This window comes from Furipterus horrens, unplaced genomic scaffold, assembly GCF_987537825.1.
Source record: "Furipterus horrens unplaced genomic scaffold, mFurHor1.1.pri manual_scaffold_7, whole genome shotgun sequence".
Classification (NCBI taxonomy): domain Eukaryota; kingdom Metazoa; phylum Chordata; class Mammalia; order Chiroptera; family Furipteridae; genus Furipterus; species Furipterus horrens.
The window spans coordinates 104,237,478-104,256,357 of record NW_028327177.1 but is presented as its reverse complement, the minus strand read 5'-3'; the positions used below and the strand labels follow the sequence as shown (position 1 = coordinate 104,256,357).

General features: G+C 40.9%; 1 protein-coding gene across 3 annotated transcripts in view; it reads right to left on the bottom strand.

Annotated features, from left to right (window-relative positions):
* The window catches only part of ATG7 (autophagy related 7), a 290,543-nt gene that overhangs the window by 178,728 nt on the left and 92,935 nt on the right, over positions 1-18,880 (bottom strand). For 2 of the 3 annotated variants that reach the window (XM_090284178.1, XM_090284179.1), the window contains exons 14-16: positions 17,451-17,651; positions 15,648-15,763; positions 10,486-10,561 (exon numbers count right to left, since the gene is read on the bottom strand). In XM_090284178.1, coding sequence (XP_090140304.1) covers positions 10,486-10,561; positions 15,648-15,763; positions 17,451-17,651 — 393 coding nt within the window. The remainder of the gene's footprint in view (positions 1-10,485; positions 10,562-15,647; positions 15,764-17,450; positions 17,652-18,880) is intronic. The other variant, XM_090284180.1, reaches the window with a different exon arrangement.

The following is an 18,880-nucleotide window of genomic DNA, read 5'->3' as shown; positions in this document are numbered from 1 at the left end:
ATTTAACTTTACTTATAATAAAAATAAACACACGACAGAGAACAAAGGAGCAAACAAACAAAAAAAAGACCCGTCCCCCCACAGCATATTTATTCCGTTTTAAAAATAAAATAAAATATTTAACTTCCTTTTAAACAGTCTCTTCTGAACACTGGCTTCTCAATTTCCCCACTCCCTAGTGGGGAAAAGCTGCCAATTTTACAAATGCACAGGCCTCTCTACCTGCCTTTGTGGTTAGTAAGAGGGATTCCTCTGAGGGGTTAAATCTTGCCTGCCTACTGCACATTTCATTCATTTCTTAAATTAAGATTAAGTTTTTTCTCTTATACAGAAAAGATTAAAGAAAAAATTAAAAGGGCCCATATGAAAATCTGATGAGTGGCTGTCTAGGGCTGAGGGTGGGGCTATTACCTGGGAAGAGGCACAATGGAAATTTTGGGGGTGATTGGGAATGTTCTAGATCTTGTTTGTGGTGGTGGGGATTATATACGAATGTATATATATTTGTCAAAATTCATTAAAATACACATTAAAATGGGTACCTTTTGTTATATATAAATTATAGCTCAAAAAAAGGTGATGTAAGAAAGTAATTTATAACCTCAACATTTCCAAAACAGTACAGAAAGGTACAAAATGAAATTACCCCAATACTTCTTCCCCAAAATAATCAGCATCATCAGTTTCTTGTGCAGCCCTTCAGGAAAAAAAGAAAAATTATGTCTAAACCAGCTCTGCAATCTGTAAATTTTTGCTACCACCTGAATATTTAAAAACCCACCTGGGAATGACAGAACTTGGAGGAAATAGAATTAGTTAACACTTCCCTGGCTCTCTTATCTCTCTCACCCCTGCACCCCTTGAAGGGCAAAAGCAGCTTGAGTTGAAATCCCCATTGTCAGGAGACTTCCGGCCAAGATGGAGGCCTAGACTGACACGCTCCATCTCCCTCCACAACTAAGAAGGAATACAACTACCGCAAAACCAGAAACAACCAGAAGTTTCAGAAAATAAATAGAAGTCCAACATATGAAGATATAAAGAAGTGGTGCTCGTCCGGACGGGTAGGAGGGGCAAAGCCAGGTTGGAGAGGTGAAGCTGTGCTGGCAGCGGCAGCAGCAATGATGGTGGTAGGACAGCGGTCAGCACAGACACCTGTATTTAAAGGGAGGCTAGAAGCACCTGGGAGCATCCCTGGCTACAGACCAGACCTGTCAGCTTGCGATTCCAACGCTGGGGAAGGCAGACCTCCATTGCCTTGGACTATGAGGCCCAGAGGGCATGGGGATGAAGGAGAAGGTTCCCGGTCTCTCAGTGGAGAGTGAACAGCAGGAACTCATCTTGGGCCCCCACCCCCCGCAGAAAACACCACAGCGTGGTGAGATGGGTGACTTGGTAGTGAGAGTGCATGGGGCTCTGCCCCCTATAGTGTAGGAGGTGTGACAGCCCCGCCCAGGAAGCAAAGGTAAACACAAAACTCTCAGGATAGCACAGATCATAATAGAGATCCTGGTGACGCAGCTGACCAGACAGCAAATATCTAATCTAACAGACCAGCAGATAGATAATCGTTCTGAGGCTCAGTTCAGAGCTTTAGTTATAAAAATGCTTACATCGCTGGTTGGATTCCCAGTCAGGGCACATGACTAGGTTGCATGTCAGGTCCCCAGTTGGGGGCGCGAGTGAGAGGCAACCACACAGGGATGTTTCTCTCCCTCTCTTTCTCCTTTCCCCTCTCTCTAAAAATAAACAAAACAAAATAAACAAATAAATAAATTATTTAAAAAAAATGCTTACAGACATAACAGCAGATCTTAAACAAGACGGGGAAGGAATGAAGGCTAGTCCTGCTGAAATGAACAAAACACATATGAAACTAGTGGTGAGGGCAAGAAAACCAGGGATCAAATAAACAAATTGGAACATAGGGAAGAAACAAACAGTTAACCAGTAGAGAAAGAGGAAATGAAAAGTGAGGGAAATGAGGAGAGGCTCAGAAACCTATGGGACAGCTATAGTGGGCCAACATCTGAATCATAGGGTTGCAAGAAGGTAAAGAAGAAGAACTAGAAATTGAAAAATTATGTGAAAAAATAATGAAGCAGAACTTCCCTAACTTGGGGAAGGAAATAGACTTACAGGTCCAGGAAGCACAGAGAGTTCCAGAAAAATTGGACCCAGGGAGAACCACTCCAAGACACATTACAATCAAAATGTCAGAAATTAAGGATAAAGAGAGAATCTTAAAAACAGCAAGAGAGAAGAAAAGAATTATGTACAAAGGGGTCCCAATTAGACTATCAGCTGATTTCTCAAAGGAGACTCTGCAGGCAAGAAGGGACTGGCAAGAAATATTCAAAGTAATGAAAAGCAAAAACCTATAACCACGAATACTCTACCCAGCGAAACTGTCATTCAGAATAGAAGGGCAGAGAAAGTGCTTCCAGGACAAAGTAAAACTGAAGGAGTTCATTAGATCCAAACCACTGTTATATGAAATGTTAAAGGGACTTGTTTAGGAGAAAAAGGATCAAAACTATGAACATTAAAATGAAAACTGTATCACAACAACCAACAACAGAAGCTAGGGGACTGAAACAAAGGCAAACTAAGTAGGCAACGAGAGTGGGAAAAGAATTATAGGTATGGGGAACATATGAGGGGAGGTCAGCAGGGAGGGGGAAGGGGGCAAAGAGAGGGAGATTGTACAGGGATTAAGAAGCATAGTAGGAGGGAGTGGAGTAGACAGGAAGATGTTGAGAAGAACTATATGCACAACCAATGGGCATGGAGTAATGGGGGGGCAACTGGAGGGAGGGGTGTCACTGGGTGGAGGGGAAAAAAAGGAAAAGAAATTGGGACAACTGTAACAACATAATCAATAAAGCATATTAAAAAAAGAAAAAAGAAATCCCCGGTGTCAGACATCCATGGGCACTTGGTGATATCTGTGTTTGGCTAACAGGGCCTTATAAGACAGGACATGCTCTCTTCACTGGGAGTAAAGACAGGGCATAAAAGAAAAAGCATCAAAAGGACTTAAATGCTGGGTTGGCCTCATTCTTTGGAGCAGAAAAGGGGGTGGTGTGGCCTGAATTCAATAGGCACACCCGTGTGCGTCTTATTAGCATCCAAAGGCTCCAGGGCAGAAACACCTTCTTGGGATGGGGTGTGTGTGCTGGGGACAAGGTGTCAAGGGTCCTTTTGGAAACAGAACTGGTGTTGGTGGGAGCACACAATTCAAAGACATGTTCAAAGAGCAGGATTTGGTCTTCATTATCTCAAAAAATTATGTACTTTGTCCCATAGGATGCCATCAAGAAACCATTTTTATAGACTGAAGATGTAGTTCTCAAATGACTAAGGTCCCTGGACATTGTCACTTCATGGATCGGGCCTGGGAAATGTATATTCCGAAATGTTTCCCCAAGGTGATTCTGATACACAGCCAGATGTGGGAGCCCTAGATCCGGCTGTCTTCCACTTAGTGCCTAAAGATTTTAATTCTGTCCCCAGCTCTACTCACATCACCTCCAGTCCATTCTCCATGTGGCACCCAAAGCTTATCATGACTTAGCTTATGATTTCTCAATGGCTTTCTGCTGCCTCAGGGCTGAAGGTTCAAATCTTTAAAATGGCCTAATGAGATCCTGCCTCCTCCTCCACTGTGCTCCCCAACTCTCTTACACATCCACTGGACGCCTTTTGGAGCTTCAAACTCACTGAACGCCCTTCTCACCCATCTTCTCTGCCTCTTCTGTGCCGCCCCGAAAGTGCTTACTGCTCTCCCTTTTCCCTTCTACGTAAGCAGCTGCTCCACCTAACCTTGGCAGGAAGGCATGCCCTGAAGTAACGTGGAAAATGATGGTCTCGGGGCGGAAGGAGGGCACTGACATTTATTAAGTGTTGTCCTCATGGCTAGCACTCTTATATGTTTTCTCACAAGCATCTCATTTTGGCCTCATTACCACCCTGTGACGTTCCCCCACATTCCAGATAAAGAAATCAAGGGAAGCGGCATGGCTTGCCCAAGATTCCATAACTATCAAGTAGCAACACCAAGAAACTCAGTTCTGTTCTTTCTGGCTCCAAAGTCTGGGGGAAGAAAGCAAGGAAAGGGTAAAAAGAAAGGAGAAAAGACAAAAAAGGCCAGAAGATTTCAAAAAACAGCCCCCACCCCCCAAACCAAAAATTCAGCATCTCAATGGCTGCTATCAGGGCCTGACTGCATTAAATCATCTTCAGTTGATTATGCCCAGCCCACTACAAAATAAACAGATCAGGAATAGAAGGGGTCCCTTCCCTTCTGGTGTTTACATCTCAGCTGAGTAAAAACAACTTGAGCTCCAAGCCTGGCTCACCTTGATGGGAAGGGAAGACCCAACACCCAGAAACAAACAGCAATTCTGAGAAGGCACAGTTGCAACCACAACTGGAACTTATTGCTTTAACCCACAGCAGTTTCCAACAGGCCTGGCAATATTTCTAGAGCTTGAGTTTGCATAAATAAAAACTGACTCCAAACTCTTGGATGTTGGAAAGATTCTTAATCAAATCCAACGGCAAAATGGAGATTTGGCAATTGCAAAACCCCACACACACCACAGTGGTCTTTGTTTCAGACAAAAGCTTTAGCTACCACCACTGACCCACCTCTCATTATGGAACTGGAGTCACCATGAGGCAGGAGTAAGCCAGTGTTATCATTAGGAAAATTCTACAGAGTGGAGCTAATCCTTCCAACCCTTTCCTACTCGCTCACTGCTTCCAGAGTTTCATGAAATTCTTTGTAACTTAATTTTTAGGAGAGTAATGAGCTCCCACTTTACCATTTTAACTAAAAGTGAAAGAGAAAGATAAAACCAACATTTACAAGTGCCTCCTATGTGCTCAGAATTGTGCTAGTGTTTAGTAAAAGTCATGTAATTTATTCTGTACATGAATGCCAGGTGTTTATTATATTATCCCCATTTTACTGAGATAAGATATGAAATTCAGAGAGGTCCCACAGAGACAAGTGGCAAGAGCTGCTTCAAATCCTTTTGTAAACTGAGCTGATGAATGAAAGAATGAAAATGAAATTAAGAGGCAAAGCTGGGATTCTAATCAGATAGGTATGATCACATACATAGCCTTCAGGCGACCTCGCACGTGGGACCTCTCAAAGAGGACAGCCTCATCAGGTGAGCAGAACTCATGGGGCACAAGTAACATCCTTCAACTGATAAAGTTATCCCCAAGTCCTCTTGAGACAAGAGATGCTATCTGAGATGCTTTTGAACTGTGACACTACCTGTATTTTATTCTCTCTTTTGTGTACCAAAGAAAGGGAATCCCCCTCTCTTCTTCTAGGACCTCACACACAGGAAGCCCAGACATTGTTAGGTCTTGTACCCAGATCCTCCCTCTAGCCAGGCGCCACCCCACTGGAACAGATTCCAACACATCCAAATGGGTACCTCTAACACCTCAGATAACTCCAAAAGCAAATGAAACTAAACATTAGGTGATCTTGTTACAGAAACAGGAGGGTCCAGAAACAAACCCCAGAGTTTGCGGCTGGGAGATAGGGAAAAGGAAGCAGCTTTCAGGATGCCTTTGCATGCCTGGGGCTAGTGGCTGGAAACTCTGTTGCACCAAGATCCACTTTGAAACTTCAAGGCTCAGGGAGATGGGAGGGGTCTTGGACTGTGGGATGGTATGGAAGGAGCCTACAGAGCCTGTGTAGGGTTCTGTGAATGGTCAGTACTGCTTGCAACATCCACTGCATCAGAGGACGCAGTCATGGATATATATATGCAGCTGCGGATATTTTGGGGTGTGCTCCCTCCATGTGGTTTGGAGGAGCGGGTCTCTCCAGGCTGCTTTAAGGGAGGCCTCCAGGCTGCTTTAAGAAGTGCTCCCTCCATGTGGCTTGGAGGAGGAGAGGAGATCCATGAGGTTTGCAGGAAGAAGGTAGTTTACAAGGAGGCTGAGAATCCAGGTGGTTCTGCATTGAGAGCTGGAGGGCACCACAGCACAGAAAGGACCTCCCCAATCAGAACTGAGTGATTAGCAGCTACCGGTAAAGCTGAACTGTGCCTAGGAAGTAGGGAAACGGTGTTTCTGACTTTCCTAAGACTGGCCAGGTCTGGGAGGGGGAGGCAGAACTATGTGCAAATAAACAATTCTTTTTCTTTTCACTAAACTCTGGTATTGAGAGTTATAATTCTGGCGGCGGGTAATCGGGCCCCTAACTAAACAGCCTGTGGGTTCTGTTTCAATCGGAGCAGCCCAGAGGTTCTGTTACAATCTTATACCAATTATTTTTCTCTGAATCAAATGGTACGTGGCACAGAGTCAGTGTTTGGGAATCATTTGTAGAAGGGACGATTAAATGGAGGGAGGGAGGATACGTAGGGTACAAACCACAACAGCTGATACGGTAAAACAGCAGACGTTGGGACCATCCATTTTTCTTGCCATTTCCATAGTCATCAATCTGAGGGGTACAGATAGAACTAGAGGAGGAAGGAGATTCCTTTTCTTGGGCTACATATCAGGAAATATACTCTTATCTCTTATCTTCTTAACCTCCTTTCTTAGCAGTCAGTCTATGTCCCTAAACACACACTGAAATAAGCATTTCTGAGCACAGTGAAGAGACCTTATAAAAGATAAAGGCCTGAGGATTTGTGGGCACAGCCTGTGCAGAGAGGCCAAATAAAGAGCAGTCCAAGCCTGGCTAGAGAGACACAGCTTTACCTCAGCATTTGCCTCTGTAGAGATTTCCCAGGCCAGGTCCCTCACAGGGTCCTGTCCTACTTTGGGCTTTGTTCTACTTTTCTGAAAGCAAGCAACTAAAAGCAAGAATTCAAGAGCCTGAGAGAACCATGGGGTTGGCAAGTCCAAACACCCAGGAAGAGAATACACATTCAGGGTCTTTATTCATCAGTACTTGAGAACCAAGAGTACATTCACCCAAAGACAAAGACGTGAACTGCCTGGTCTACAAGAGGAATAAAAGCAGGACCGCTATATTAATGGCCATGATGTTTGAATGACTTTGGTATCGCCACCTTGTTTTTCATTCTTTAAGGGGTGTCCAGAGAAGTGATCAGCAGCTTCATAGGTGGCTAATTTTGGTCACATTCAGAATCTCTCATATCAAATTCCTGGAGATATCAGGAGTGACTCGAACATTTTACAACTGCTGAACTATGCCTCCCGCAAAAGAACCAGGAAAAAAGGTCTGGCCTCACTGTACTCGGCCACTACCCCAGAGCCAGGAAAAGACAGCTTTTGAAAAAAAAAACAAAAAAACACCCACTTGACAGGAAACAAGAGGGAACAATACTATGTTACAATCTACAATGAAAAAGTTCTCTCTATAAAAGAATTCAGACTCCAAAGATTATATACTATATGATTTCATTTACAGAAAGTCCATAATTAGACAAAAGTTTCCACAGTGTTATAAGTCAAGAGATGCTTGCCTCTGTGTAGGAAGGAGGCAATAATAATTGGAAGAAGCACAAGGAGGGCTTTGGGGACACCTAAAAATATTTTATTTTGATCTGTCTGCTGGGTGTACGAGTGTGTTCAATTTGTGATCATTAACATCGTATGCTTAAGGATTCGTGTGATTCTCTACATGTCTTTCATACACCAATAAAACGATAACAAGAAAAAAATCACTCTTTATAGAAAGTGGCTCATACTTGCTGCTGCCTGCTTACAGAATCCCATCCATGTACACTGTGCCAGAGAATTTTTTAAAAGAACAAACCCATAAGCCTATTTTCTCACATTCAAATGGTTTTCTCATGGTTTTCAAATTCAGTAAGAGGATTTGTCCCCCTCCCCCCCCCCCCCCAGGCTGAATATCATTGAATTTCAGGGCCTAATCAAGCCTTTTTCTGCACTTGGCCAATCTCTGGATGGGCCAGATTCTGGCTGTGGTCCCACAGAGAGATCAAGGAAGTAATCCTTAAACCTCCCAGGTCTGAGGTGGAGGACTGAGCAGAGAGAGACATAGGGAGCACAGGCCACTTAGGCAGCTTTCCCCAGATTACACAATGAGTTGCTGGTGGGGGACCCTGTGATTCTCTGTCCAAGGACTATCACTTTCCTACTACAACTCATTCCACAAGGGCCAATTAATAAACACTCTCCTCTGGGGAACTGAGGAAAATGAACCCAGGGAATATCACTGGTCATGCTTTGTACACAAAGCACACAAAGGGGTTGACCGAGTTCCTCTCCAACAGGAAACCATTAGACCCGCAGGGCCAGGAAGAGGAGGAGGGAAGTGCTGAGTCTGCAGTTGGGCATTGCAACACAGCTCAGTGTTTTTGTGGAAACGATGTTCTCCTAATCAAAACACAGTTGCATAAATGGACTCACTCCACTTATTTAAAAAAAGAAAAAAAATTTTAAGACTATAAATAGAGACCACACAACGCTGATTAATAATTTTAAAGTTCTTTCCCCACTTTCTTTTTTAGAAAGTAGCTAAAAATAAAGGCTTGGAACTTGAAATAATGTAAGCAAGTAACCCCCACATGCACGGGGCTTTCCCCATATATGGCTGCGTTATTCTTCAGTCTTTGAAAAGACCAGATGAAGAGATGGCCAACAACCAAAACAATTCTTCAGACATTTGAAAACCAGGAAAAAGAACTAGAAGAGCTGATGAATGACAAACAATTGCAAGGCTCAATGTGGGTAAATAACACTGAGCGGGATTAGTTGCCATAGTACTTTAAAAACATGAGCCCATGCGTTTTGACACTGGACCCCTTCCATAAAGAGGCTATTTTGCCCTCTGGTCTCAGCACTGAGAAAACTACAACTGCAGTACTTTAACATAAAGGACTTAAAGAAGGAAACCAGCACAGGGGCATGACTCAAAATTTAATTAAGGCCCATCTCAGTATGAAATCTGTAACAGAGATGAGGGCACATCTCAAGGTCAGAGGAAAAAGAAAGAGACATGAAAAAGAAAAGAGGGAGGGAATTAGAATGAGATAGAACAGTGTGAACAGCAGAGGTCAGCTCTGGAGGACCAGTTCCTTATGATGGAGGGTTATTACAGTGTCTGTTGGGTTCTACTCGAAATGTTTCTGTAGAAAAGATTAACACATTCATGTCAAATAAATGCCACATTTGTGAGGCAGGCTGAAAAGTTCATATCACACAGTGTTGAATGGTTTAAAAAGCCTCCTTAGAGACACAATCCTGGACACAATGTAAAGCACCTGCTTTTACTGATATGGAAACTGAGGCTCAGGATGATAAGGGACTTAACACATGTCTATGGAAGGTAATATAATGCAAGATGACTGCAGTCGTGACTTGAAACTAACTCTTCCAACGTGCAGGCCAGGGCTCTTCCTACGCAGAAAATCTCAGAAAGAGCACTTGTCAAAGTGCCAAATTTAGATCAAGATTGCAGTTTTCCCACTATTTCACTCTGTGACCGTGGACAAGTAATTTCCCCTCTTTAGATTCTCATCTTTAATTGGAAAATGACAGGAGGCGGGCTGAAGGGAGGCAAGAGACAGGCAGACATGAACTGAGTGAGTCACTCTGCTCCCTGCACTCATCTTGGAGTCTGTCCTCCCAAATTCCCAGACAGGACTCTTGGCACTGTCACCACTTCATGCAAGAAGACAGCCTGCCTGTGACAGACTGACATGCATACATGAAACCTATAGAAATATTTCTAAAATGTAAGACTAGCAAACTTCTTCATTCCTCCAAAAAATAGAATAAGAGAATTACTGTAGAGGCAAGATGAATTCTAAATTTTCATTCTACTACTTTTTTCTTTCTCATTCTCAATGGAATTGACCTTCCTTAGGATGCTTCAGATTCTTTTCCGAAAAACACACCCCACTTTTTGGTGATGCTGCATATTTCTAAGTGTTTTCCCAGGCATGCCTACAAAGGCTTTGTATTTGGCTAGGGACTCAGGAATAGCAAACAACAGCAACAAACATAGCAGGCATATTTATTGAGGGGCTGTGACAGGCACTCACTGTTGCTGAGCCCTTCCTATAAATCATCCCTTATCTCTACAATGTGGTTGGTACTCTTGTCTCCATTTTATAGATAAGAAAACTAAGGCTCACAGAAGTTCAGTGACTTGTCCAAGGAAGGCCATTTTAATAACCACAGGGCTGGGATTTAAACTCTGTCTGGCTGACTCAAAATCCTGTTCTATTTCTCCTTCATTATGAGATTTCTAGTCAATATGCTAAATGCATCAAAAACTCTGGGTAATGCTGCCTGTTCATGATTTCTTCTCATCACCATCCTGCAGAATGAGATACCTTCCTAGTGGTCATAAACACTTCCACTGAAATTCCAGGGAGGTTGGAGAGTAAGTAGGGTGGAGAAGAGGTGGGCTGAGCTGATGGCGTGTACAGTGACCCCAAATACTTTCCCCTTGCACTACTGGGATCAGGTCCAGATTTGTGAGTTCATTTCCAAATCACTAACCTGGTGAGGCACAAGCCCAAGAGAGGTTGGAGGCTCATTCATGCGGTCATCACTGCTGCTGGCAATGGCGTAGCCCCTGAGAAAAGGAAATAATTAAAGCAGCTCATTTAATAAAAGTTTATGTTTAACACATGTGAGAGTGATCTGGAGGCAGTGCATGTAAGATTTATAAGGATAAGCAGAATGCCCCTTGCTAGGCAGCATAAAACTGATTTCCCTTGCAGGGTAGGCAGAAGTACTAAAAAATGCTTGACTTTAGAGTCAGAAAGATCAGAGCTTGTCGCCATAGGCAAATTGCTTAACTTCTATGTGTTTCAGGTCCATCATCTATAAAATAGGAATAATATGGTTGTGAGAAATAAATAACGAATAATTAGATAAATTGCCAAGTGCAATGTTTGTATGATAACTCGCTTATTTTGAGATAGTCTTGTAAAATACCACAGCACATTTTCACATTGGAATTTGAAATGGAAAACTTTTCAACCATAACTCCTTGAGGTGATGTAAATGCTACCAAAATGGAGGAAGGAGAAAGGACAGTGAGGAACTCATTGGGCAGGAGAATTTCTTTCCGAATTTCTTTCGGAACACTGGTGTGGTAACTGCTTAAGGCACAGAAGACAAGAGACACAGGACCTGGATTCAACCTACAACCAGTGAAAACATGGCAGAGAGAAGAATCAGTATCAGGAAATAAAAAATCGGCTCTCCAAGATTTTCTCCAAGGTACTTCCTGTCAGGAGGCCACACTAAACTTAGATGGCACGGATAGCTAAGGAAAATGACAGAGATGAGTGGAAGAGAAAAAAAAGGTGCTTATTTTATTCAATTCTGGAATATATTTACTAGTTACATATGATACCAACATTGTACAGAGGCCATCTTTTCAACTATGTAGAAAAACCAAGTCACACAATAAATAGGAGATTCATGTTAATTTCTATGAATTGAAAAATAAGTATCTCAAAAATCCAATTTTCCCCTGCCTATATTACAAACAGCATGGCAAAGTGATTAAAAACAAAGTTTGGCCCTGGCTGGTGTGGCTTAGTTGGTTGGAGCATTGTCCCATACATCAAAAGGCTGGGGGTTCAATTCCAGGTTAGGGCACATACTGAGTTGGCAGTCCAATCCCTAGTTGGGGTGCATTTTGGAGGCAAGCAATCTATGTTTGTGTCTCACATCAATGTTTCTCTCTCTCCCCCTTCCTCTCTCTCTAAAATCAATAAACATTTTTAAAAATTGTTGCCTGAAAAAAAGAAAGTTTGGAGTCAAGTAGACTGAGCTAAGGCCCAGCTTTACCACTTATCAGTTACATGAATTTCAGCAACTTATCCTGTCTCTGCCTCAATTTCCCCATAAAAAATGGGACCAATAACAGATGTTCCCTAATAGGCTTGTTATGAGGATTAAATGAGTTAACATTTGTAAAGTACTTAGAACAGTGCCTAGCACAAAGTAAGCACTATATAAGTGTTTGAAAAATTAAATAAGTTACAGTAATTTGTCATACAGTTGGTTGTAAATATTTGTTTGACCTCAGTCTGTCTTCATCACCTGACATTTGACACCATAGTCTCAGATAGTGAGAGAATCTTACATTACCTAATCTTTTCTCTTTTTTTGTTTCCTTTCATTTTTCTCTTCCCTCCTTCTTCCTTTTTTAAATTGACTCTATTTTAAAAATTAATTTAAATTTTGTCTCACTTCTATTTATTATAAGTCATAAAGTAAGATCTTCTTGCTTGGAGAAGGTAGGGGTCAAGATCACAATTGTGCTAATATTTGTATCTTTAATATAACACATATAAAATGTATAAAATATATAGACTCAAAGGCCCAAGGTCAAGTTGAAACAAAGAATACCAGCTCACTCATTTCTTTCCTCTCACATGAAAACCTAGTATACTATAAGTACTCAATACATTAAAAGACATTTTTTAAATTGGTATTTTTAAAAGTGGTATTGTGGACTAGATGGTGGACTAGATGGTCAGGACCAACCCTCCCATTGAGAACAAAGAGGAAAAACAGACAAAATATGAAAATCTTTGTTTGAAAACATTAGAGAGCTACCAAGGTAGGGAAGAATTATAGAGCCAAGATCTGTGAAAAGAGAGAAGCCCATCAAGGTAAACCAGATATTTGCAAAAGAAGCTTTCTCCCATAAAGTGACTGCCAACCTCCAAAAGCCGTAGGCATAGGATCAGAAACTGAACAGTGATACTGACAGACTTGGAGGGCTGGAGGGAAAAACTACAGTTTGAGGTCTGCCAAGAAGGAGAAACTATGGAAAACATCCCAGGCTTTGAGTTGGGGCTACAACCTCAGAGCAAAGGTGAACCACAAACAGACAAATTCTAATTATATTTAGGTATTCTAGGACTGATAGGCCAAGTCGATGTAAGTCACATAATCTCTATAATTTTCACATAAAATGTCCAGTACTCAATCAAAAATAGCCAAGCAGATTCAAAGAATTTGAGAAATTTAAATACTAATTGGACATGTAATAATATTAAGAAATTGCCTTTATTTTTTTATGTAAAAATAGTAGACACACAAACTGAAATGATATATTTTTCTGAATGAAATGCTATGCCTTAGATTTGCTTTAAAATTAGCCAGTGGGAGGAGGAAAAAATGTGGATAGTAGTATAGGTAAATAATGACTGGCCATGTATTGTTGAAGCTGGGTGATATATACAAGGAGGTTTATTATTCTATGTATATATATCTTCTTTTGTATGTTTGAATTTTCACAGTAATAAGGTGTTTTTAAAAAAAAAACAAAAAAAAACACTAGAACACCAGGTTTATGAGGATACAATACACAAACAAAATCCCAGAAAAACAGTAGACAATAGAAAAAGACCCATAGAAGATCTAGATAAGAGAGCCATCTGATAAGAACTTAAAAGAAAAACATGGTTAAATGTTTTCAAGAAATGAAAAAGACCAAAATCATAATTTTAGCAGAGAACAGGAAATATGTAAAATAAGATAAAATAGAACGTCTAGAACTAAAACATTTAATAATGAAATAAAAAATCCAATGGATGGGTTTTAACACATATTAGAACCAGAAAAAGGGAGAATATGTAAATTGGAAGATAAGCCAGAACAAAGCAAGGGAAGATGAAGTGATGGAAGATACAGAAAAGAGCACTGTTTGATTCTAATTGATATGCAATTGGAGACTCAAAAGGAAAGAAGCATGAGAGAAGGAGCAGAAAAATATTTTAACAGGTAATGGCTGAGAATTATCCACACAGATGAAAAACATCAAGGCATGGATGCAAGAAACAGTAGAAAACACAAGCAGAATAAATCGTCGGCAGACGATGGTGTAGCTTCTTAAGTGTCTATCTGCACCGCCGAGAATGGCTGTGCAGTCCGACACGGGAGTGACACGGCATCTGTCTCCTCCCGTGTTGAATTGACATCTTGCGATGACGCTGGAGTGTCCTCTCCAGTGGAGCTGAAGCTACAGAGCCTGGGCAGGGTGATATGGAGGGTCTGCTGTTGCCCATGCAGCAGACCCCCCCTCTCTTCGCAGCTGAAGGATCCAAGGGAAAGACGGAGTCGATACAGCTTGGCTTCAGGTGCGCCGCAGGAGTTGCCGGTGTTGACTACAACGTCAAACCGCCTTAGGGACTCCGGCTCCGGATTTTCTGTCGGGGTTTACTCCCTTAGCCTTTCCCCAGAAGAGGTATGCCGCAAGGCAGCGGAGGTTTTTTGGAGTCAGAGTTTTCCTTCTCTGATGTACCCTGACTGGAAGATCGAACCAGCGACACTTAGCTCGCAGGCCGACGCTCAATCCACTGAGCTAAACCAGCCAGGGCCACAAGCAGAATAAATACAGTAGGTATATCATAGTACAACTTCTGAAATTCAATAAGAAAATCTTAAAAGCAACTATGGGGAGGGGAAGAGGAAGAAAAACCGAGTGTATCAAAAGAGAAGCAATGAGACAAACACCTAATTCCCCAAAGAAGATAAAGGCAGTCGAAGATAACAGGACTATAGTTTCAACATGTTGAAAGAAAATTACCTCCAGCCTAGAATTCTATACACAGCAAAAATATATTTCAAACTTAAAGATAAAACAGACATTTTCAGACAAAGACAAGTATCTCTGTCACTAGCATTTCTAAAGGAAGTAATAAAACGTATTCTTCAGGCAGAAGGAAAATACCCTTAGCTGGAAGCTTGAAGATACAGAGAGAAATGAAAAGTAACAAAAATAAAAATGTAGTAAAACTAAATAAATACCAACTATATAACAATAATATCTCTGGGGCTTAAAATATATGCAATTTTTAAAAAATGACTATGCAGACATTCTCCACTTCTACCTTATCACAGTTTTATTCAGAGAGGCAATGTGCCCAGTCAAAGCAAATACACTTGTCAGTCTTCCTTGCTGCTAAGAGTGAAAGGTCATATGATACCGAAGTTGGAATCAATGGGTAAGTCTTCCAGCAAAGCTCTTTAAAAAATATGGGCAAGACTCAGCTGAACATAGCTTTTATCTTTTATTTCTTTCTTCTTAATTGTAACACAGAAGCAATATGGGAAGTACAGCAGTCATCTTTTGACCACAAGGTGACGAGCATAAGAAAGAAAGCTAAGAGTGGCTGAGTGAATGACAAGAAGGAACTTCAGTCCCTGGTGGCATAATGGAGCCTTTGTATCAGCCAGGACTGCCTGACTCTGAGCTTCTTGCTGCATAAGAAAAATAAAGCTCTGTTTGGCTTAGTCACTGAAGATGAATCTCTGTATATATAGCCAAATACAATTTCTATCATATGTGATTCAGGTGTTGCCTTATACATGTTCAGAGCTAAGGAGAAAAAACTAACACAATAAGAGCATGAATGTCCTAAGGTCCCTATCAGAATTTTTATTCTTCTATATCGTCAGTCACCAAGTTAAACTAGGAGAGCTCAATTCCGAAAGGATGCAGAGATGCAGCCCCGAAGATTGCATGACAAGTTCTTCCAGGCCACAGAACCAGACCAGGTTTTTTAGTCTTCTTTTTTTTTTTGAGGACAGAAAGAGTAACACAATTCTCAGAAGAGTCAGACTGAGGAAAGGCCAAAGGAGACACAAAAGTTTTCTTTATTTAAATATCCATCTTTAAAAAGCAAGCTCACCCTTCTGGATGCTGCAAAACAGAAACCATCAATTCCACTGCCAGGGCTCCTGCAATCATGGCCAGTCCTGGACGACTCACAGTGCACTGCTGGTCCAAGGTCCGGTCTTTGGTTGACTACAGAGAGAAAATCATTAACATGTGCTCAAAGGTCTATTCCACTCAACTCTAGCTGTCTGAAGCATGAAACTCCTCTATGATAAAGCTATACAACATAACCAGATGCTCACTACTGGCAAAGGACATTCAGCCTCAAATAGTAACATTTCTTGTAAGTTCCAAGAAAAATAAAATATACAATTTAGGTAACTGAATTAGGTATTGTGCTAAAAAGGATTAGCAGTCATAAACAAATTAAAGATTTGGGGCTTAGTTGTTTCATATATGGAACTGCATCACGTGCCCTTTTAATTGACTCAGTTCAACTCTACTGTGCTTGGTTGTTGAGAGACAGACACAGAGAGGAAGGATTGTTCGATTAGCACAAATGATTCTGTCCTGCCATTTTAATGGAGGCAATGTCACAGAATGCCTGTGAGATGGGAGCAGGCTTTAGCTCCTACGTGCCTTTCACAGGGTGGGGATCTTGTCATCCAGAGTGTGATCCCAGGGCGTAAATACAAGTATGTATTTTTGTTACATGGCTCCAAACATAGCTCAACCGAAGAAATTCTAATATTCTAACTCTGGGCAAATTAAAGGGGGGTTGGTTATTAGGGATAATTTTGACTGAAATTTTTACCTTATGAACATAAAGTGACTTTACTGGAATCGACCCTTAATTCTATTAGTTGTTAACAGTGAAATAACAGGACCAGCTATGTATTATAATACCATGATGGTGATCATAAAGCCATCCTTGGTAAGAGAATATTTATCTTTTTTTCTTTATACTGGGAGGACATAAAAGCCAGTCATCCAACACAGGTATGAGTTATTAAGAAACATGTCTTAAAGAAGTGGAAAATGGAGGGGATGATAATAGAAAATACCTCTGATTTGTTCCTCTAGAAGAGATTATCTGTTCTGATAAAACACCATTCCTACAGACTCTGCCTGGTGTGGTGGCATTGACACTACAGTATCTTACGCTTGAACAGGGTAGTGCCTACTGCTCAGAGCACTTTCACATTTGACCTAGCTTGCACTGGGAGTAGTCAGGGAAAATATTCTTCCTTCCCTTACTGGGATTGGCAGATGAAATACAAAAAGCCCAGTTAAATTTGGACTTTAAATAAACCATGAATATCTTTTTAGTATCAGCAGATCTTGAATATTGCATGGGACATACTTATACTAAAATATTATTCATTATTTACCTGCAATTCAAAGTTAACAGGGAATTCTCTATTTTTACTTGCTAAATATGATCAGCTTATAGGCCTCAGCCCCATTCTGCAGGAGCACAGGTAGCCTAAGAGTCTTATTTGAAATTACCCCATGAAGCAGTGTCCAAGCCCAGACTGGAATCTGGGTCTTACTCCCCATTTAATATTCTCTTCACTAAGATACACACAGGAGACAGTGCTGAGGCTGCCAGGGACTGGTCCACTCTGCAGTTCCCTTGCTGAGCTTTGCACAAAAATGGTTTGTTGCTGCATTTTTATTGGTGAACAAGGAACAGCTGTACATAGTTGATGGTGCCAATCAAGGCCCACAGTTGGATAATGCCATCCCCGAAATTGAAGAATTCTCTTTATTAAAAGACAATATTTAAACAGTCATAAAGGAAAAAGCTGTCTCTATGCCCTAGTGGACAAGAAAGCTGTAGGAAATATTTGGAACCACAAAGAAATTCACTTACATCTCCCGGGGCCACCACATCATTGCAGAAATAGCAGCCAAGTTTGTAGCCAGGGATATTGGCAAAAAGCGACGAACCCAGGTCAGCAGGTGCCACAGGGTGGCTGGGACACAAGTCCCCTGCCCCATGATGTTTAGGTTTCTTCAGGCCATGTCTCATGACAACAAATGTGTCAAAGCCCAAGGCAGCATTGATGACCAGCTATGTGTTTCAAGAAATAAAACACTAGAATTAAGAGACACATATTTTAAGCCATCGTTAATTTAATATTTGGTCAACTCTTAAATTTTATTTTATAAGTATTTGAATATGAGTGTAATTAGATACTAGAGGATAATGTTGGTAAAAGCTATACAATACTGGGGGCTTATTAAGTACAAAAGACTAGACAAGTGACTAAAATAAATTATCTCTTTTAGTTTCATTTAAAATTGCAAACATTTCCTATTTAAAGATGAGGATATTGAAAGTCAGGGGTCACTTCTATAACTTGTTCAAGGTCACTTAGCTGGTAAGAGGTAGCTGTATAAAACCACATTTGATATTTCTCAAACCCATTCTTTCCACTGTTATGCTATGGTCTGTTATCTCTACATAGATTTTTCTGATTAACAGCTTGACTGAGATAAAATTCACATACTATACAATTCACCCTTTACATATGTTTTTAAAAACTTAAAAAAAAATTTATACTATAAGAACTTTTCTTAGTTGTAATTTAGCTTATTCTCCCAAATTTCTTGTTATATAGAAAGTTAGGAAAATAAAGAAAAAACACACTAGAAAAGAAAACAAAAGTTATTCACAATCTTCCAGCTCAAACAATTACTATTAATAATCTAGGGTATTTCTTCCTATTATTTTTCCTTTTATTTTCTATTCAGGCCCATCCCTTTCTCCCTTTTTGCTTGCTCCCCTCTTCATAAACAGACATAGATATAAACATTTATATATATAAATAATTGATATATTTTACCTTGCTTATTTAACACAATGTGATATTTTCCAAGTTATTAAAATATGTTGAAAACGTTACCATGAATGACTGCATATTACTCCATCACATGTACAAGGGCTGTCCAGAAAGTATCCAACCATGAAAAATGGAGACATTTATTGAAGAAGATACAAGAAACTATGTACGGACTTCTGGCCAAGATGGAGGCCTAGACAGACACGCTGCGTCTCCCTCCACAACTAAGAAGGAATACAACTACCTCAAAACTAGAAACAACCAAAAGTTCCAGAAAATCGAGCTGCACAGAAGTCCAACGAACAAAGATATAAAGAAGAAATACTCATCCAGACAGGTAGAAGGGGTGGAGCCAGGGCAGAAGGAACACGGTGTGGTGGTGGCAGCAGCAGCGGCAGCAGCAGGCCAGCATAAAGTGCAGTCAAACATTTTTAAAAGTCCAGAGGGCCACCTGGGG